The following is a 22,560-nucleotide window of genomic DNA, read 5'->3' on the forward strand; positions in this document are numbered from 1 at the left end:
TTTTTTCTCTGTATCTATGAAGCGCCTTGAGGCAACTTATGTTGTGATTTGGCACTATATAAATAAAATTGAATTGAATTGAATTGAATTTAAGCGTATCAGTCTCCACAAGTTTTTAATCTTGACTGATCAAAATCAATGAGAGAAAGAAGGGAAGGAAATTAAATCATCAGTGTTTAATAACAACTTACAAATATTACAAAGTGGGTACAAAAATGTAAAAGTTACCCCTATAGGTATTTCTAAGTTGTAAAAGTATTTAGTATTCTCTTTTCTATTGAGTATTTTCTGTTCTATTTTCCAACAGATATCTGTATTGTTTCAAATGGTTGTTAGTTTACATATGATAAGTAAAGATTTAGGGTTTTGTTTTTTTTTGTTTTTTTAATTCCCACCACGCCGGTGGAGATGTGTTTATGTTAAGGCTTTTAAAGCAGGTATGATTTTAATATTGGAGCTTATAAAAGGCAGATAAGAGATTTTTACTTTTATGCTTTTGTGCTTGTTCTTGGTCCAGCCATGGGCTGTCTAACAAGCTTGATTTAATCCATTTTGAAACATATAGCAATTAGTGCTGTCAATAGACTTAATTAACTAATTAATCTCACAATTTTCTGTAATCAATTGTGATTAATCGCAATTACTTGATCAACAGCCTGGTTGCAACTACACTTTTTCAACTTTATATTTAAGCTTGTAACAGACATTTATGCAATATAATGAAATAAATGGGGAATAAACAAAGAATATATGCTTAAATTCATAGAGAATTTCAATAGTTTTCTTCAGTCTTTTAGCACAGGTCCTCTCAGGTGAAATGCAATTTAAAAAAAAAACTATATACTAATAGGTAAGTATACAGATATATTAGTGCTGTCAAACAATTAAAATGTTTAATCAGATTCATCACAGGGTTGCTGTGGATTAATTTTGATTAATCACGATTAAATATCATTCTGTCCCTTTTCCCTTTCTATTCCTGGCTTCCTTCTTCTGTCTTTCATCTTATAAAACAAACCAACAATATTACTTGCAAAACATAAAGAAATGTGGGGTGTCTCAGTACCTTTGCTACTGTACTTGTACTGTACAAACTATTCCATTTTACTCTAAAAGGCAAGTTTAGACGTGTCCTACCTGAGTCCTTAATATGTCTGAGTGCATCACTTTCGGAGAAAGATGACATGTTGGTTGCTGGACTTTTGGCAGCTTGTTCGAAGCTTTTAAAGGGAACACTGCAAGTGTACACAACCAGGTCTGATAGCTCCGGAGTTATCTTGGAGACGCCTGCCTGACATCACATGCACATACACAGAAACCAACTGAATTAGTCACCATCCAGAAGTGGTCAGAGGTACTGTTTCTAGGATAGTGTCGTACCAACCTTTTTATCCTCCTTCCTTCTGGGTTTCCCTTCTATGCGGCTGGTCTCCTCATCTGAGGAACTGAGGTCTGAAGAGCTGGACGAGCATTCCTCCAACCTCTCCTTCTTCCCCTTCACTAGGACTTTACCTTTAAGAGCCTACACACACACACACACACACACACACACACACACACACACACACACACACACACACACACAATGTTTGTTCTGGTGGCCCACATTAATAAGACAGCATGTTTTAAAGAATATGTGTCTACTGTGCTCAGAATACAATCACCAGCTCTTCTCCGTTTGTACTCTTCCAACCCTTGCCGATGCCGGGATGTCCCTGATCCCACATCGCTTTGGAGTTCATCACTGGACTAGCCCCCTTAACAGGTAACCCAATTCTAACTATTGTAGACCATTTTTCTAAAGCAGCTAATTTCATCGCCCTGGCTAGGCTACGCTTTGTTCTGGAAACCACTCAACTCATCACTGACCATGTTTTCTGCCTGAATGTCATATCAGGCCACAGTCCCCACTTCCCAAGTTTGGAAAAAATTCTGTACTTCCTTCTTCGCCCAGTTCAGTCTCTGTTCTGGTTTTCACGCACAGAGTAATGGCCAGGCCGATAGGGCCAATCAGGAGATGGAGACCACCCTCCGCTGTGCTGCCACATCCAACCCTGCACACATTAACCTTTTCTGCCATTGGTCTTTCTCCTTTTGAGGCATTAGTGATCTGCCTATTGAGCACAATAAGCGTTACATAATTTTCACCTAGTTAGACGCAGATTTTTCCTATCGTATAGAGAAGTTTTTCCTATTGTAAAGCTCTAAACATATTTGTTACACTTGTGATACATGAAGGTAACTGCAGTTACAGCATAATCTTCCCAATACAGCTCTCTGAGCAGTGCAATTTTAAATAAAATTTAGTAATGTTCACAGACTGAAAACTGATTACAGGCCTAAATAATTGTCTCATGAAAGGGGCTACTTTCACATTTTTCTGTAATGCTTTTGAATATATTAAATTCTTACTGCATAACTATGTTACATGAGAAAAATGTCAAAGGGCTCTGAAAAAATCTCATGAGAGATAAAAGACACATGAAACATTTTCTGCAAGTTTTCCCATACCAGGCTGAAACAAAGCTACAAATGTTCTAAGGTTTTACCAGAAGTATCAGAGGTCAGAACAAATGTATTTAATTGTATTAGTTTCAGTTATAATAAAAGATGGTAAGCAGTCTTACCAGCTGTGAAAAATACTGACAGCTGCCAGTGTTACACCTCAGCCTCCTAGTAATTATTGTATAAATGTAAGACTCCTAGGTGACTTCCTTCTTGAGTTACAGTATTCACAAGAATTTTAGAAAAATAGACCTCTGACCGTGAAGGTCCCCGAGATTCAAATTCATTTGAGGTTTTTAGTAAATGAACCTATGGCATTAATTTAAAAATCCTACGTCGCCATCTTTATCATGTTTTAAAGTTGGGTGTCCACGCCTGGCAGAGTGATGACGGTACCCTATCAGCCTTTTACAGCTGAGGATTAAAAACTGTAAAAGTGGTTGGAGACTGAAAAACTTTTATAGGCCATTGAAATCCAGCCAGCAATGTCCACCTGCCAATGAAAAGTATCAAGCACAATACATATATCTCTTTGTATGGATCATTTTTATCTTTATTAATCTGATGAAAACTGTAATTGTGAGAACAATCTACATGTGGTTTAATTAACCCAGGAATATTTACATGTCCCACATAAAGTTATGTTTGCTATCAGTGGATTTAGTAGTGCTAATGGGAACTGAACTTTCACTGATTACTTGACTACTTACCTCTGGGGAAGGCAAATTGTGGGAATCCAGGCCTTCAAGAGGCTTTGTTAGAAATTTGTCTCCCAGAATGGAGTGCAGATGTCTAGCCATAACTTTCTGCTGCTCCAGAGAGCAGTGGTTCTCCAAAGACAGGATTAGAGGGTAGGGAGAGGACTGGGATAGACACAATGTTGGAAAGTCAGTGAGAAAAGTATTTTCTGTAGACCAGAGAAAGATAAGGAAATTATCACTTGGCCTGTCAGCAAAATTGTCACTGTGGCTAATGTCGATCTATAACACACCTTCCTCTTGTGTTAGGGTTGGCACCAACCTGTTTTTAGGTTTTAAATGCATAGAAGTGCTATTTAAATTTGTTTATTGCATCAAGCCTTTTTGACTTTGTCAAGAACCTCAATTTAAACAAAATAAAATAAAAAATAATTTCACAAAATTACAAAATGCTTTGGCAAAAGTTATGACCTTTGTGTTGTTAGGGTCGGTTCTGACCCAGTTAAAATGTAAGATTATGAAATAATCAGTGCCAAAACTAAAATCATAAACACACTGAGCTCACTAACACTGTCGGAGAGAAGTTAGGGGCTTCTCTGTCTGTTTGTCTCCTCAGAACAAACAGCCCCTTTTATCCCTACTGCTTGATTGAAAAGGTAATCCAGATGGAAATGTATAAAAATGTAAGACATGTAAAGATGTTGGTGACATGCAGAGTATACATCTCCGGTTTGCAGCATGCAAAAATGAGAAGATTTACAATAAGCCAAGCTCTGCATCATATCTTTGAATAGAATTAGCCAGAAGACACAAAACAGCATAGCAATATGGACAAGCCAGTTTCTGAGGAGCTGGATGATAGAGAATGTCAACCACGGGATACAACAAAGATACATCTGATAAGTCTGATGAGGAGGTCACAGGTGCTGAAACTGCTTCTGTTCTGCTGAAACATACAAATCCAAAAGTGGTCACATCTCTTGGAGTGCAGTATCTCCTGGCTTGCATGGCAGGGCCACTGCTGAAAATGTCACCAAAATGACCCCTGGGATTACCAGGTGTGCCGTGACAAGAATACGTGACATCAAGACATGTTTTCATTTGTTATTGATTTCACCACTTTTCCTAAAAGTCATTATTGCTATTACAATGCTTTAAAGAAAAAACAGTCCATGGCAACATTTGGAATGTCACCTCTGGGAATATCTGGATGCTTATATTGGTGCATTATAAACACTGATAGTTTCTGGATGCATCGCCAGGCAGAATCTTTTTCTTTTGAATGGTATTAAAAGTCCTCAGATTTGACAACAGTGGTACTAGAGCAAAAACTGACAAGCTTGCCCCATCAGAGATGTATGGGAGAGATTGGTGCATCTCCTTCCACTGATGTTCAACCCAGGGCAGAGGTGACAGCAGATGAACATTTTGTCCCTTTCATGGAAAAATGCGCTATCTGGCAACATAACACCAGCCAGACTGGCAAAAAAGACACAGAAATCCATGCATAGCTGATGCAAGAACTGCAATGCACAGAATCTACAGACTAATGTGCAATTAGTATCCCTGTGAAGAATCAAGGAAAACTTCTAATCCTTAATATGATTACTGGACTGCGAGGACACGTGACAATATCATGTGCGACAATTTCTTTACCATCTATGACCTTAGATAAGGACTTCAGGAAGAAACTTACCATGGTGGACACAATAAAACGAAGGCAAGCAAAACAAAAAAACTTGAACTGACCCCTGAAGGACAGGGCTCCACTTTCTTTAAAATGTGCTTTATAGAGACAACCATTGTTGTTTAATACTGTCCCCAAAAAACTCTCCAACTAAATATGTATGCATTAAACTGACCTGTAACACCACAGATCTCACAATAGTTAATAACATTAAAATAAAGAATAAATAAAAGAAATTATTTTAGAGATATATTCTAGTAGTTGTAATTAATAGTAAGGTAACATAAAAAATCTCTTGAGGTTCAGTTTACCATTTTTTTTCGATTGAAAAGGTATCCTGTAAAAAAGCCGTGTGGGCCACATTAAAACCAATCTTTTCATAGATAAGGAAGCTGAAGAAGGTAACCAACAGGTAACAAACAAATTGGATGATAAATTATTGTTTTGAGGGTATGGTTTTGGCTGATTTGAGGCACGGTCAAAACTGACACGTTAACATAAGAGACAGTAACAGAAAGCTAACACAAGAGGAAGGACAAGCAGTAAAAATCAAAGAACATATACAGCAGCAGCATCTATATCTATATATCTCAAGACATAAGTCAAATCATCAGAATGGACAAACATATATTTACCATCACTAATGATGCATTCAGATGAGCAAAACTAGCTTCTAGAAGTCATTCATGATGGTTCCAAATATATAAATATATATATACATATCTGAACATTGAGAATGTCAGCACAGTGTTAGCATTTGAAGCTTCTGCTGATTGTGTGAGGAATTGTTTTTGGCTCATTGTGGTCTCTTTAATGTCAGGTAATCAAGGTAAGAATTCTATAATCTGTGGACTAAAGCAGCATCTATACAGGAAGCAATCTGATTATTGAGCATTACTTTGCAGCTGATGGTTGGTTGTTAGAACACATTCAAGGCTCCAATTAGCTAGTTAACCCTCTAATATATTTACACTACTGTAATAAGTCAGTCAATGACATCTGCAGTAGTTGCTTAGATTGTTTGAAATACCATACTACACAATTTCTACAGTAAGATTTCATTTTCTGCAGAGAACTCTTGGTTACAGTGAAGTACTCACTTTGAAAGCATACTCATTGATAGTCTCAATTACTTCAACAAAGGGCACTTTGGAAGTAAGTGTGTGTCCATGATAGATAACTGGTTCTCCTTTGTCTCCATCCCAACAGTCCAGCTCCACACACCGACAACCATGTTTTAGAGCTCTAAGAGACAAATTCAAGCTTTGTGAGTAAAGGTGTACCTTGGGTTAAGAAAAAATTACATCTTAAACACCTTTTATTACATATTTCTGAAGTAAAGTAAATTTAAAGTAACTTAAAAAAATTATGGCATTTAATTACTTTTTGGACAAATGTAACATCAACATATGACTGTTCTAAGCATATCATAAGGCAAAATGGCTATATAGTATTTTGTAGAAGAGATTGCTTTTGAAAATTTATATCTGTGATCTTTTTGGCTAATGTTACTTGCATACTTGCATGCCTGCTTACAATGAATATTTGCCAGCTATCTGACATTTTCCGTTTTCCACCTACTTCATCAGTACACAATACAAATGGTGCACCTGTCACGACCTGCGGGATCGGCAAGGCGCTGATCATAATCTCCCCACTCCTGGCTCTCCTTTTCTATCTCTCTCTCCCCCTCTCTCCCCCTCTCTCCCTCTCTCTCCTGTTTGGCCGGGGCGGAACTCATGGCGGCTTCACGCCCTCGGCCCACGCCTTCCTGGATTGGGAACACCTGGGCCTCATCAGACCAGCTGGTATTTTAGAGGGAGGAGGTCAGCTGTTCAACGCTGGATTGTTGTGAGGACTCTAGTCAGTACACGTCGAGCCCAAGTTTCCCATGCCTCCGCCTCAGAAAGTTAACGTGTGTCTCTGTGTTCTAGATTCCCCGGACCCATCCCCGTGTTTCCCCGTGTGGAGTGTGGAAGGAGTGACTGGTCACTAGCGGAGAGAGAAAGGTTGGCGTGAGCGCGTGTGTGATTCCCTTGTTTTCCCTGGAACCCTGCCTCTCACATCTTGTTTAAAGCACTATCCTCACACTGTCTGTAAATACACTTGGTGGAGATCTTGTAAATAAACCGTCTCTGTTAAAACACAACTCCGGAGTCCTGCGAGTGGATCCTCAGAGCAACCCGTGACAGCACCATCAGATTCATGCGGAATAGCTGAGTTATAGCTGGCTGGCTAACTGTATCTTGTTTGGTTAAGTTATACTTAGTAAAAGTATGCGTGAGTGGAATTATCTGGCTTGCCAAATTAACTCACCAGCTGTAATGCGCCATGACTTTAACTTATGTATAATGTTGAACAATGCCATGGTATAAACATTTCTACACTAAAGTATAATTGCCAACATGGGGTTGGTTAGCCAGCTAGTTAAAACTTGTACATGTGGGTTTATTTGTCAATGGTAACTTTTGTTAACAGTACCAAATTCCCAGGTATATACACCAACATTATGACCACCTGCCTAATATTGTGTTTATACCCTTTTGCTCACAGAAAAGCTCTGACCTGTTGAGGACTCCATTGCACCCCTGAAGACACGTTGCAGTATCTGGCGCCAAGATTTTAGCAACAGATCGTTTAAGTCCTGCAAGTTGTCAGTTGTGGCCTCAATGGATTGGGCTTGTTTGTCTAGAACATTCCAAAGTTGGATTGAGATCTGGGGAATTTCTGAGGTCAGTATCTTGTCCAAGGACACTTTGGCATGCAACCAGAGACCAACCTTCAAATTAGCAGACCACCTGCTCTACCTCCTAAGCTACAGCCACCCAGGATGAAGTGATAGTCGTGACAGTCTTTTTCACTTCACTTGTCAGTGGTCATAACAGCTGAGAACAATTCTGAGAACAGAGCAGATATGCGAAGAAGCACTACGTAGTTTATCCACCTATTCCTGACACTAATCTTGATCCGAGTTATGATGTCAGTGGGCTTAGCTAGGCAGCCCAGACAACACCATCCAGCTGTTTATAGGGGACTGACAAGTACTGCTGCATTTTGTGTGTTATGATTGGTTTTTACAAAAATTCTAATTCACCTTGTTCAGAATTTTGTGAGACAATTTAAAGTATAATAATTTAGTACAAAACTCTAATACAATAATAACAGTATACTGCCTTTGTCAATAATAGTGAAATAGTTAGGTTACCAAATTAATAAATGTATTTGCACACGGCCTAGTTCACAATCACTGCCCTGTTGCTGTTACCGTATGTAAGGCTCTGTGCTGCTGTTCCCAGTCAGCTGGTCCTTAGTGAGGTAGGTGTTGTGGGACGAGGAGATGAAGTAGTGCGACAGTGGGTGTGCCATGTCTTGGTAAACTCTAGCGTGTTCTGGGTTAAACACACAGTTTTCCTTTGACAACATGTACATGGTGAAACCATTGGGAGTCATGAAGCTATTCTTCTGGGCTGCAATGGGCAAAGAGAAACAAAGTTTAAAAAATAGGGTATTAAATAAACATCATTTTTATTCTTATAATTAAAAATAATAATAAAAATGCCTTAATTTTTTGTAGCACAGAAACAGAGGGGGAAGACATTCAGAAGGGATGCGACTGGCCAGGAATCAAACTGGTTGACTGGTTGCTGATGTATCCATGTAGACTGCATCCTCTTCACTCATTTACAGCTTTTCAACTCTTTTTATATCAGTGTCTGAATTAATCTTCATGTGCCTATGATTAGTCAATTGATACCAGGAAAATACAATAGACACACAGAGGAGCAGTCTGGAGCAGCCTATGTATACTCAGTATACACAGACTATTCTATAAAGACTTGAATCTCCTTCAGGTCTGATGTAAACTGAAACACTTCAGCTTATCTGATCACTTACCTCATCAATCCTTGTGTTTTCATTTGCTCTAGCCAGAATGTGTTACTGCTTATCCCTCAGACAGACTGGGAATAAATATAGAATTACCCCATCCCATTGTGATATTCTGTTCTGTCCTATTAGACATCTATGTGAAATGTTGTCAGGTCAGACTTGGTGTATGAATCTTTGAGTTGTGGCCAAACTGTGTTTTCCAGTCAAAATGTCCTTTGTACCACAAACTTCATCCTTTAGCACAGCTGAATATTTGTCAGGTAAGCTTTGCTATTTTTAAAGTATTTTAATTCTCCAATCTTATAATTTATTGTTACTAGTACCGTACCCCACTCATTAAGTTCATAGGTGAGTATGAGGCTTTGGGCATGAACGAGTGAGGCATCCTCCCCCTGGTCCTTTAGGAAATCCCTCAGGTCCACAGCTGAAAGCACACAGCCATTTGCAGAGTAGCGAATGAATATGATGTCCAGTTCTGGCCTTCGTAACAACTCCCTGCAGAAAACTTCAATCTCTCCGTGATCGAGACGACCGTCACCTGACTGGTCACATTTCTATCAGAAAGACGGAAATAATAGCAGTTTGTTAATGTGCAAATAGAACATGATTTGCTGTGGGGGTGTTATCTCTACCCACTTTTGGTCTATATATCCCTGTATCTGCTATATTATTTTTTATCCCTGGTGGGGATAGCTCCGTAAAAATCCAGTGTTGTGAAAAAGTGAGCAGTGCCTAACCGGTCCAGGAGCTCATCGACCTGGGGCATCGGATAAGGATATTCCACACAGAACCATACAGACCCATCTTTCTTCACCACAAGAACTAGGGGGCTACACCACACACTGTTTGACTCTTCTATCACTCCTATTTTCAGCAATTCTCTCAACAATTTGCCTCTTGCTCAGGTAACCTGTAGGGCTGTAAACACACCGCCACGCCAGGTCGCTCTATGCATGCCTATGCAAAATGGTGCTCTATGAGCGAAGTACGACGTGCAGAGGTGAGAACACATCTGCAAAACGCTGTTGGATACACCAACATCCACTCTCTGGCCCTGTGTGAGATGTTTATTACAATGGAGAGAGGCAGGAATGTTTGAATTTGGCATCTCTGGCCCCAATTCATCTCTCTCCTCTCCTGGTTTAGATTTCATGCCCAATAATTTGTACAGCTGTTTAAGTGTGTGAGACATGAATGACCTGCCCTGGTCAGTCAGGAATCTCTTTTGGGCTGCCAACTCAAGAGATGCCCTGAACAGCGCCTGCGCAACACTCTTTGCAGAGATGGTGCCCAGCATCACTGCTTCCGAGGGTTGCTTTGCATAATCCACCATAACTAATACAAAGCAATAGCCACGTACCCTTCGGTGAAATGGCCTGATGAGGTCCATGCCAATGCGCTCAAACGGCACTTCCATTATTGGTAGTGGGAAAAAAGGTGCTTTTACGATAGCTGGCTGGTTAACCAGCTAACATTCCTTGCATGACGCATACCATCAGCGCACATCTGCTCGGGCCTGGCCAATAAGATTGGGCTATTATTCGCTCCAGAGGTTTATCATATCCCATATGCCCTGTAATGGGGTTATAATGAGCCGCCTGGAAAATAATTTCTCGACGGCTTTTCAGCACCAACAACTGGGTGTACGCCTCCTCTGTGTGAGTGTCACAACTCACTTGATAAAGCCTATTGTTCAATAATACAAAGTGTGGGTAGGCCTGCGCGGCTTCAGGGCACACCAGGTGACCATCAATTTCTATCACTTGGTCGAAGGCTGAGTGTGGGGTGTCATCATAAGACTGCTCCAGTGGGAAATCTCCCCTCGGGTGAATCACTGGTGCCGGCGGATCCTCCCTAGAAGTACATGTCACCGCTGAATGCCGCGCAGACACTACATGCTACTGCACTGTAAAATATTGTGTGATATTTGTGAATGCTCCCATGCACACACTTAACCGCACTTTGCTTCCAACAATGCTCTGGGGTGAACCAAGCTTTGATGCACGAGGGTCTGCGTACAGGCCATGTCCACCAAAGTCTGGTGTATATCTCCTTGACACCTTACTAATATGCGGTAAGTCTGGTTGGGCGCAGAACACCCGCCTGACCTGCATCAGTGGACACTCCCGTTGCAGGTGTCCCGGCTGCCTGCGCCACCCCCTGTGGCTCGGGTGCCTGTTGTTGCTCGGCTCCGGGTTGGCAGGTTCGCTAGGACAGATTTGAGGACTGCAGGGGCGGAGGTCGCTCCGCTGGGGCTGGGCCAGGGGGCCTCCTCCTCGACGCAGTTACCGGCGGTTGCCTGCTGACCAGTTGGTGATCTTCAGCCAGGGCTGGTAACAGCGGACCATGTCGCCTCTCTGGGCAGCCCCTCCACAAACTGCTCCAGGACAATCATTGAGAGCATCCACGCCTCGCCCTCTGATGGCTCGCCGTCTGGGCCACTCCGGATAGCAGCAGCAGTAGCCGCGGAACCCACTCCACAGCAGGCCACTGGCATGCCTCAGCACTAACCAGGAACGCCTCCATGAGGACCTGGGGATCATCCCCGTCCCCTTTCCGGTGCATGGCCACCATGAGAGGAGGGGATCGCAGCGGTGCGGCTGCCCTGTCCAGTCTCTCCCGCACACTTGTTTGTTGCTCTGCCTGAGCCCAAAGCTCATTCAGCTGGTCTTTGTGCACTGCTGCCTGCTCTTGGTGCATCACTATATCTGCCAAGTAGGTGCAGCAGCTGCACAGGTGCCGCAGACTGCGGGACCACCACTGTGAAATGAATGGACCCCACGTAGCCTCAGGTGACAGTTTTATGGTGTTATTAACAATACGTTATCCTTTTTCCTGACGTCAGGAGGTCAGCTTTTCAGCTGCTTCTCCACTCCACACTCAGCTCCTCTCTTGAGCCCCTGTGTCACTGAAATAGGGACAGTCTGATTACTGAGTGGCAGCAGCTGCCCTGCCAGCCACCCTGGCACTGCCCCTCGAGCCCACTTAACCACCCCCACACTGCAGCGGAGCCAGAGGCAACACCCCCGCCATATGCACACTCCAAGTGTGGGATGAATAACTAACCCAAATTGAGGAATCTACAGTGGCTTGCAAAAGTATTCGGCCCCCTTGAACTTTTCCACATTTTGTCACATTACAGCCACAAACATGAATCAATTTTATTGGAATTCCAGGTGAAAGACCAACACAAAGTGGTGCACACGTGAGAAGTGGAACGAAAATCATACATGATTCCAAACATTTTTTACAAATAAATAACTGAAAAGTGGGGTGTGTGTAATTATTCAGCCCCCTGAGTCAATACTTTGTCGAACCAGCTTTTGCTGCAGTTCCAGCTGCCAGTCTTTTAGGGTCTGTCTCTACCAGCTTTGCACATCTACAGACTGAAATCTTTGCCCATTCTTCTTTGCAAAACAGCTCCAGCTCAGTCAGATTAGATGGACAGCGTTTGTAAACAGCAGTTTTCAGATCTTGCCACAGATTCTGGATTGGATTTAGATCTGGACTTTGACTGGGCCATTCTAACACATGGATATGTTTTGTTTTAAACCATTCCATTGTTGCCCTGGCTTTATGTTTAGGGTCGTTGATGCTGGAAGGTGAACCTCCGCCCCAGTCTCAAGTCTTTTGCCGACTCCAAGAGGTTTTCTTCCAAGACTGCCCTGTATTTGGCTCCATCCATCTTCCCATCAACTCTGACCAGCTTCCCTGTCCTGCTGAAGAGAAGCCCCCCCAGAGCATGATGCTGCCACCACCATATTTGACAGTGGGGATGGTGTGTTCAGAGTGATGTGCAGTGTTAGTTTTCCACACATAGCGTTTTGCATTTTGGTCTCATCTGACCAGAGCAGCTTCTTCCACATGTTTGCTGTGTCCCCACATGGCTTGTGGCAAACTGCAAACGGGACTTCTTATGGTTTTCTGTTAACAATGGCTTTCTTCTTGCCACTCTTCCATAAAGGCCAACTTTGTGCAGTGCACCACTAATAGTTGTCCTGTGGACAGATTCCCCCACCTGAGCTGTAGATCTCTGCAGCTCGTCCAGAGTCACCATGGGCCTCTTGGCTGCATTTCTGATCAGCGCTCTCCTTGTTCGGCCTGTGAGTTTAGGTGGACGGCCTTGTCTTGGTAGGTTTACAGTTGTGCCATACTCCTTCCATTTCTGAATGATGGCTTGAACAGTGCTCCGTGTGATGTTCAAGGCTTGGGAAATCTTTTTGTAGCCTAAGCCTGCTTTAAATTTCTCAATAACTTTATCCCTGACCTGTCTGCTGTGTTCTTTGGACTTCATGGTGTTGTTGCTCCCAATATTCTCTTAGACAACCTCTGAGGCCGTCACAGAGCAGCTGTATTTGTACTGACATTAGATTACACACAGGTGCACTCTATTTAGTCATTAGCACTCATCAGGCAACGTCTATGGGCGACAGTCAGGATTTTGTTCACAAGTGAGAGGAGTGCGGAAAATGAGATCAACAAACAGACTACATGGCAGTCCACTGTAATAAAGAGAGAGCTGAGCGTAAATGTGAAGGTGTCAATTTACTGGTTAGTCTACGTTCCTACCCTTTCCTATGGTCACAAGCTCTGAGTACTAACCAAATAAAGTCATCACCATTTGTATACAATATAACTGAAAAACCCACACTGCACGCCAAGAGGGGAAATCAATACTCCAGACAGAATGGCTATAAACCCGTAAAGTTAGCTTTAATTTAAATGATTGACTTTAATTACTTAAATTAAGCAGTGTGTTCTGCTACCTGGAAGAGGCTGCGAGCATACTGGTCATTCAAGTCAATATTGATCATCTGCAGCAGCATCTGAACCTCATCGTAGCTCATCTTGTCGTCGCGGTTTCGGTCAGCCCGACTCATATAAGCATGAATCCAGGTGACACTGTCAAGGAAGCACTGGTGAGCCATATGGTGTATTTTAACATGAAGTCTCAGTGGTTACCTCTTACAGTGCTAACTCTCTAGTTTGGATCTCTTGGTTCCCAGTGGTCAACAAATTATAATTAAATAATAATAATAATAATTATTAAATGTACACAAAGTAGTGCTTCTATAAATCCAAATGAACAGGGATGTATGTCCACCCCCACAAAAATCAAGGATATTGGTCAAGTTTCTCCTTCTGGGTCATGTTGTCCATCCTCTCCTGCAGGGTACGGATGCCACGGGCCCAGCACTGAGCTTCTTCTTGGCTTTGGCAGAGGAGATCCAGGCTTTTACGAGACCCTTTGAAGACCACTGTTAAACACTGGTTTTCAGGTACTGAGCCAACCATCTGCCGCAATGTTTCTGACTGGCAACCTTCGTGCACACACTCCACTTCCATGATGGAGACTGGAGGATGAAGAAAGAAATAAAGTGAGCAAAGAATTATTCAAATATATTCACACCTTGTGATTGTTATGGTCCTGACAGAGAGTTTTAAGATTTTTTTCTTTTATCTTTGTTTATTATTTGTTATGATACACTGTGTAGTGAGCAGAGAATTGGACCCAATATGCAGGACTCAGAAACAGAACTGAACTCAAAAGGCAGCTTTATTCCTGGACATGCAGCAAACCAAAATGCAAAGAACTTAAGTAAGCAGATACTGGTGAACATTAGCTAGAGAACTACACTGAGAAATAGACAGGGCACACAGCTATGGGAAGATCACAACAAGTGACAGAAGGAAACAGGGGGCTTAAATACCCATGAGATATGGGTAAAGGTGAAACACCTGGAGAACACAGCTGAGCAGAATCCACTAACAAAGCAAGGAAGGCAAAGCAGAACATAACACACACGAGACTATAACTAAACTCAGAAGCACAAGAGAACAATATATACAGAGACAACTCTTTTGTAATTTCAAAGAAATGAGCACATCCAGAACCAAGCTCGAAGACCCAGGACCATGACACTATTAGGTTTTCCACCCAGTTCTTGGTTTGTTTGTTCTTTAGAATTTGGTTCTTTGCTTATTCTGGTTTCCTTAGTTTCCTCTTATGTACTGTTACCACACCTTTGTCTCTGTGGTTAGTAACTTCCTGTTTTAATTTGGAAGTCTTTTGCCTTCTGTGTTGTGCTTATAGTTTTACTTCCCCTATCACTGTTTAGTTTCACTGCTTTCTTCTCACCGATCTGTTTTCCTAATTTAGCCCTCAATGTGCTCCGATGTGTGTATAACCTGTCTTTCACTTTAAGCTGACTGTATCACACTGTTGCCTACTTATGTATTTCCCTGTTATTTTGGATTTTGTTTCATGTATTTCTGTTTACTGTTTGTCTCTGCATTTATAGACCTTTTCCGTCTTTTTCAACCAAATGGCTCTCATTATGTTTTGAACCTTGTCCTGTCACATTTTGGATGTGGGTTCTAACATTCTGCACTTCACTAAGATGACAGAACAAGGCAACCAGAACATGGATGCAGAAGATATAGCAATCCTTTCCAAGGACCTGAAGGAGGAATTTAGGAAGCTTTTTGGAATTTCTACCTAGATTTTTGGATCTACAGATATTAAAAGTCTGTGGGCTGAAGGCCAGCATGCTGATGATGCTGATGCCATTGCCAGCCCCCATCACAGCCCAGTCTCAAAATGGGCTCTGCCTCTAGGGGACTCTCATCCCTACCATTGATAATGGGCTCCAACCAAGCTTTTGGAGGGGTCTCCTCTGCCGATGTCAGCCTCCTCCCAACCCCCCCTGAATGATCATGACCTTTATCACCAGCTGCCATTCACCCCCTCCAAAGGGTCTCCAACCTGGGTATTGCTGGCTGTCATCACTGGCCACCGACTGCCAAAACAGGCCTACTGGCCACCTCCTCGGCCATTGCTGGGCCCCGGGCTCACTCCGAGAACTGTCTCTCTTCATTTGGGTAAACCCATAAAACTGCTTCTCTGCTTTGTCCTGCAGCCAGGCCAACCCACAGGACTGTCTTTGTACCTTGCATCACCTTTGGACCGGCTCTCTGAACATATTTTCCTTTCCCTTTGGTCTCCTCTGCCTCTTGATTCTGCACGTAGGCCTTTCTTTTCCAGCTTTTGGACTCTATGTTTGTTTTAGTAAGACACTTGTTTGTGTCTAACAAGCTTTTTTTATTTCCACATGTCAAGTCCAATTACAACCATCTACAAGTTTTTTGAAATACATCTGAGAAGATTATGGAATGAAGAGTACAAAGATTTAGCTTCAAATCTTATTTAGAAGTGTAACATACTAGAGGAAAACCATCTCTGTAATGATCTTGGATGTCAGGAGTAAACCACAGAACTGGCACACCAAATCCAGTGCCAATTAAAGGCCCTGTACTGTACTTGGGAGTGGCTGAGTCATATGTTAACTACACAGCATCAAACCCACAGGCTCCAAGGTGGACTCCCGCCATATGTTTTGCAATCCCACTATTTGAACTAGAGAAAGGATCTTATGCTCAAAATAGATGAGCTCTATAATCAGGGCAACATGTGTGACCCTCAGATAGTGAAGGAGGGAGTACAAAGTACAGAGCAGCAAACTGTATTTAAAATGATCAAAAATAGATACAGTACATGGACATTTTACCTTACACACCCAGCCACCACTGAGCAGCCACTTGTTCTCCAGAAGGAAAGGCTACAGCGTATTACATAGGTTATATGTAATGTCATAGTTCTCTTTCCATATGAGCTAATCTAGTTACTTTAACCACTTTAGCTAAACATAATGATGTTGGTCAGCATGTCTGCATAGTAACCCTTTATGATAACAATGATCAATAAACAGAAAAATGTATAGGTAATTAAACTTTACTTCACTGTTAACAAATAATTAGACCATGATTTTTCTTTAGATTATTTATTTATGTATTAGATGAATTTAAAAATGGGAGAAAAACATCTTTCTACCACAGGCCATGGTCTATTGATGATGATTACATCTTGACCAAAACTTGAGACACATTTTCGGCTCACGCATTAGTGATCTTTAAAAAGAAGCAGGTGTGATTATTCATCAAAGTATCAATGGCTCGATTCCTGTTTCTTTAGACAACATATCATATTGTTCCTGGACAAGATAGTGAACCCAAATTGCCCCTGAAACGTCCACTGGAGTGTGTGTAATAGATAAAAAGCCATGCAATACAGTTCTGAATGAGCGCGTTTGTGAATTTATAACAGTGCTGTTAGTGTTTCGCTAAGAGCATCAAAGCACTACATTAAGTGCCATTACAAAGTATTTGCCCCCTTACTGATTTCCTAGTTTTTGCATATTTCTAACACTTACACATTTCAGATCATCAAATACATTTAGACAAAGATAAGATATTTATGAATCGCAGATTTGTGTTTGAAAAGTTTGTATGCACAATTTGCACACTGATTTTTTGTGTATGCACTGCTGAGGCGCACTGACAAACACACTGAGAACTCCACTTCTGGCTTATAAAAACTCAAAATGAAGGTTTTGGAGTGGCCAAGTCAATGTCTGGACTCAAATTAAGACTGAGATGCTATGGCCTGACCTTAAACAGGTCCTCCATGTTCAAACATTTCCAACATAACAGAATTAAAAACATTTTGCACGTAAGAGTAAGTCAAAATTTCTCCACAACTGTGTGAAATAGTCATTCCCAGTTATTCCAAATACTTGATTGTGGTTTCTGTTGTCAAGGAGCGCACAAAAAGTTATTAGGTTTTCAGACAGGTACAGACAGGTTTGGATGGCTTTTTTTCCATTAATAAATTAAATGATTTAAAAACTTTATTTTGTATTTACTCGGCTTATCTTTGTCTTACAATAGAATTTGTTTGATGATCTTTGTGTTTTATAATCATCAGCACTGTATAATATATGTTATATGAAAATAATCATTTATTTATTCTGTGATCATGTAACAGTGTGGACTGCAACTTGTTATAGTTTAATGTTTCATTTACAACTGACAATTCAAATTCATTTAGTGTCGATAGTGTGATGCTGCATACAACTTACAGGATTGTTGTTCCTTGGCTCGGCTGGATGTTTTGTATGATTGACACCAAACGGTGACACCATCTTCCAGCAACTTCAGAATCCGACGCTTCTGCCAGCGAGGCGAGCGAACCTTCCCATGTAATGATTTCATATGTTACAATACATGTAATATATAGCATTCACAAACTACTTCTAACCGCTACAAATGGTTTATAATTATTGATACCTTCACCATACTAGAGCCCTGCAGCATCTGCCTCACATCTTCATCATTTTGCACTCCTAGAAAGCATAGAGACAAAATGATGGTCGATTAAAATTATGTTATAAACACTATATTTATATACTGTATTTGGGTGTGTATAAAATAGCAGTGAGCATACACCTAATTATAATACGATTCAAATTCAGTAGCACTGGGATAGGCTGAAGAAAGAACAGGGAGGGCATAAAGAGAGGAAAAAGAGATCAGCGTTAAAATTAGAGGCTAGTGTGTATACATCTGCCGCACCACAGCTGCTCGTGTGGGTGCACTGTAATTGAAATATATCTTGGGTGGGTGGACAGAAAAAAATGGAAGGAAAAACTATAAAGACAACATTTGGAGCCATTATAAACTTGGGCCCCCCAAAAAAGTAACACCTCCAGAAATGTGCCTCATAGCTGAATGGATGTGTACTTCTGCTAGAGGAGATTGTTTATTAAACAATTATTCATTATAAAAAAAAAAAAAGTAATTTTGCACCAGGCCACGAGCAATCCTTGTAGGGTTAGTTCTTATAACTTGGACATAGTTCTCTCCGTTTTGTATGTCAATACTTGAAAGTACAAACTGTCAAAATTCTTGGTATCCCGTTTGTGGGTTCTTTTGTAGAATCTCATGAACTCTACGGCACGGAAGGAACCTTTCAGTGACGTAAGTGTATGGTGATTAGTCTAGAGCCCATAAGGTGGACTGCAGTCTGAATCCGGATCCAAACACTATTCTGTATGGACCCATTAGATTTGATTCTTGGTACAAGTTTTCTTGTATGCATGTACAGCATGGTTATTTTAATCTGTACTGCTATTTTCATTTTTTGGCAGTCAGTGTGTGCACACAGCAAACATAGACCAGTCACATGGATTGTAAGTCATTCCATGTGATGTTACTCAGCCAATCAGGTCATTTTTTCAAAGCAACGTTCCAAACTAGACCTTTTCTTTTTTTAAATTAAGGACTTTATATGTAAGACAACTCTTTCAAGAGTTCTTTATTTCATTTTGAATGTAAAAGAACATTATTTTATTTTATTCTATTTTAGTTTATTATATAGCACTTCAGTTCATAGTGAAAACATATAATAAACCCTGCTGAAATACAATTGAATTGAATGTTCTTTATTTTACTGGAGACCCAGTTGTTGACCACATACAGCCACTAATACAACTATTTTTAATATATTGAACTTAATTATAATGTTTTTGTTATTCTGGAGCTTCTTTCGAGGGGATTTTCTCAAACTCGACCGCCTAAACTTTTGTCTAGACGTAAGCATACGGCACATCTGGAAGTTATTCACAGCGACTTCACTCGCTCCACATGGTGATGTGTTAGCCTTATTCTAACATGGATTGAATAAAAATTTCACCTCAAAATTATATACCCAATACCCTATAATGACAGTGAAATGTTTTCTTTAAATTCTTGGAAATTTAAAACTAAAATCTAAAAATATAATACAGGCATAAATATGCACAGCCTTTGCTTATTGCAATTCTTGATGATGATAAAAGTTTGGCACACCTGGACTTCTTTAAGTTTCTCTTTAAGTGAAGAGATTTCACATCTCATCAGAGAAACTTCTTCAATTTTAAAACCAAATTGTGCAGAGTCAGGTATTTAAAATGTACTGGGAGTTATTCCAGGTTTCTTGACCTACTATCATCCATGTGCTTCATCACATGAGCCATAGTTTGAAAAAAGGCATGACTAAGGCCTTTCTACCCTGACTGCTCAGAATGGCTGGGCGGCAGTTACAGGAAGTGTCCTGGTGATGCTTCTTCCATTTATGGATGATGGAGGCCCCTGTGATTACTGGGACCTTCAATGTAATATAATCCAGTCTTTAATTTGTCCTCTGAAATCTGCCGTCAACTACGGGACCTTATATTAGAGAGCTGCCTTTCCAAACCATGTCCAGTGAACTCCATCCCCCTAAATGGTTGTGACATATGGACACTCCTTTCTCAACTTGGTTCTGCTGCAGGTTTCTTCCTATTAAAAGGGAATTTTTCCCTTCCCATTGTTGCCAAAATGCTTGCTCATATAATTGTTGGGGGTTTCTCTGTTTTCTCTGTATTATTGTAGGATCTTAACCTTACATTATAACGCGCCTTGAGGTAACCTGTTGTTGTAATTTGGCTCTATAGAAATAAAACTGAATTGAATTGAATTGAATTGGACACACCACGGGTGGACTCTAGTCAAGTTGTAGAAACATCAGACACATGATGACACAGGATGCATCACAAATACTTATGTACATGCTATGTTTTGGGTTTTTAGTGTAGAATTCTGAGGTGAAAAATGAATTTAATCCATTAAAATAAAAGGCTGTAAATACCGAGCTATAGCACATGGGTGGAGAAGAAAAATCATAGAAGTGAGAATGGGCTCAGTTTATGTTGCTCAATTCAGTGGCACATATTTAAATGTGAAAACTGTACATCTATAACAACAGAGTCACCTCCTTATTTTTTAACTGGAATTGAATAAGTCAGGAAAATATTTTAAGTTAATTATCGGCTCACTGGAATACGGTAATTTCAGTAATTTTACTATCTGGATAAACTAGAGCAGCGTGGAATAGTATACCTCAAGTACCTCGATTTGTACTAGGGAGCAAAGCAAATTTTTCAAGCACTGCAATCTGAATGTGAAGCAGGGTTAACGGGTTAAAGCAGGGTTACCGTCTAGCAAAGCCATTTTCTCAGTCGGAGGGAGATACCGGTACTCTTTCAGTAAAAATACAGAGCATAATAAACGCACAGGCTGCTGTAACAAAAACTCTCACCCAGATTCCGCAGAGGATCAATGGCCTTTAATTCAGACGTCCCGGCTCCGTTCTTGACCTGGGGGATTGCTTTCTTTCTGTTGCCCAACATACTGTAAAGAGGCTGCGCTTTATTTAGCTCTCCGTGCCTCCCTCCGTCCCTGCAGCCGTATCCTGCGTTGTGTGTGTGACCGAGGTAGGAAGTTGACAGTCTACTGGCTCGGCTGTCAAGACAGTGTATACAAATCACAGAGCAGAGTGCTCCTCATGTTTTATCCTGCCGGAGGAAAACAAGAGACAAGACAAACCTTTGCAATGTCATTGTGGTTGGATTGTAAAGCATCTCTTCCTGGATGATTTTCAAAATAAAGACTTTGCGACGCGCAAACAGGGTAGACCTACCCGTTTCATGTTATTTATTTATATTTATAAAAGACGACTTCTGGACCCACGTAGTCTCTTGAAGTAAAATTAAAAATAGTGTAGACAGAGGCATAATTGAGACCTTGTATAACCATTCTCTGCTTGTCATTCTCTGCTTGTGTCTGCAAGATTTTGTAATTTTTATTTGAACATCAATTAATTTTTATTGTTATATTTTATTTATTTAATATATTATAGCATTACTTCACAGCAACAGTTGTGTCTTTTCCCAGTTTGTGAGCTAATGTCACTGTAATATTAGAAAGAGAACAACAGCCATCACCAAATTCGCCATGGATAGATAGCACTTGGTGATGGTGCGATACAAGAACTACCTTTAAACAGGAAGATTGACAGACAGAGTCAGTCCAGTTCTTTCTTATTGTATTGCTTAACAGAAAATATCTGCACCCATTTATCCATCAATTTCCAAATTCAGCGTTGGGAGTGGAGGAGGCGGGAGAACATGCAAATGTTTTGTCATGTTGTATTCTACTAAGAAAGCTACTGAGTCACATTATTGCAGATTCATCATGATTAACTAAATAATCGAAGCATTATTTTAAATTGATCAGAACTGCAAGGTGAACGTTTCCTAATCACGATTAGTTATTTATTCGTATTTCCCATGTATTATCTCACCTTACCAGAAATAATATTTTTTGAAGCTTTTAACCTAAATCTGTGATTTGGACCTTATTATGCCTTTGTTTTGAAAGCACACGTCGATATTTCCGGGGATGTCTTCGTGAAGTTGACAGCAAAAATTATTTAAACGGATTATAGACCGTGGACAGACGTGAAATTTGAGATTTCCTCGTCCGCCCCATCTACTAAGATCCAGTTTTAAAAGGGACCACGGTACAAGTGATGCATTCACTGATGTTAATGATCAGCCCTAAAGCTGATCCTTAACACAGTCCTCTGTTAGGGCAGCGGAGGGCTATTGTATAATAATTAATCCACAAATCGGGCTGCATGTCCCGGGTTGACTGCAATACATGAAAGTGATGGATGCAAATTGATGCCTCCTAGACTAATTTCGTAATTGCAGGATAATGTTTTAAACAATGCTAACGACAATAAAAAATATTTTGGTTTATTGATTACTTTGTTTCATAAACGGTTATAGAGCAGGATTAGTTCACTTTGTGTGTCCATGTTGATTAATCCCATCCGCAGTGGAAGAAGTGATGGTAGAGGACTCAGATTTTACCAACTGAAGCCTGTAAACATCAGTCCCATTTGAGTAAAGTAACTTTTATCATTCAAATATAATCAAGTAAAGAAAATGTTTGTCATAACATGTTCCTTGAAATTGACATTATTATTATTATTATTATTATTATTATTATTATTATTAT

General features: G+C 40.6%; 1 protein-coding gene and 1 long non-coding RNA gene across 2 annotated transcripts in view; one reads left to right on the forward strand and one right to left on the reverse strand.

Annotated features, from left to right (window-relative positions):
• The window catches only part of LOC102210594 (1-phosphatidylinositol 4,5-bisphosphate phosphodiesterase delta-3-A-like), a 34,611-nt gene extending 13,514 nt beyond the window's left edge, over positions 1 to 21,097 (reverse strand). The window contains exons 1-11 of the mRNA XM_005749526.2: positions 20,795 to 21,097; positions 17,965 to 18,020; positions 17,757 to 17,868; positions 13,904 to 14,132; positions 13,545 to 13,674; positions 9,107 to 9,332; positions 8,156 to 8,357; positions 5,991 to 6,135; positions 3,216 to 3,368; positions 1,385 to 1,522; positions 1,138 to 1,291 (exon numbers count right to left, since the gene is read on the reverse strand). Coding sequence (XP_005749583.1) covers positions 1,138 to 1,291; positions 1,385 to 1,522; positions 3,216 to 3,368; positions 5,991 to 6,135; positions 8,156 to 8,357; positions 9,107 to 9,332; positions 13,545 to 13,674; positions 13,904 to 14,132; positions 17,757 to 17,868; positions 17,965 to 18,020; positions 20,795 to 20,885 — 1,636 coding nt within the window. The 5' untranslated portion in view covers positions 20,886 to 21,097. The remainder of the gene's footprint in view (positions 1 to 1,137; positions 1,292 to 1,384; positions 1,523 to 3,215; positions 3,369 to 5,990; positions 6,136 to 8,155; positions 8,358 to 9,106; positions 9,333 to 13,544; positions 13,675 to 13,903; positions 14,133 to 17,756; positions 17,869 to 17,964; positions 18,021 to 20,794) is intronic.
• Positions 14,093 to 16,098, forward strand: LOC102210391 (uncharacterized). Its single transcript, XR_312171.1, has 2 exons — positions 14,093 to 14,156; positions 15,081 to 16,098. It is a non-coding gene; the product is annotated as an uncharacterized LOC102210391 (long non-coding RNA).
• Positions 21,098 to 22,560: the final 1,463 nt, after the last annotated feature.

Source organism: Pundamilia nyererei, unplaced genomic scaffold (assembly GCF_000239375.1).
Source record: "Pundamilia nyererei isolate P.nyererei 1_Seehausen unplaced genomic scaffold, PunNye1.0 scaffold00248, whole genome shotgun sequence".
Taxonomy (NCBI): Eukaryota; Metazoa; Chordata; class Actinopteri; order Cichliformes; family Cichlidae; genus Pundamilia; species Pundamilia nyererei.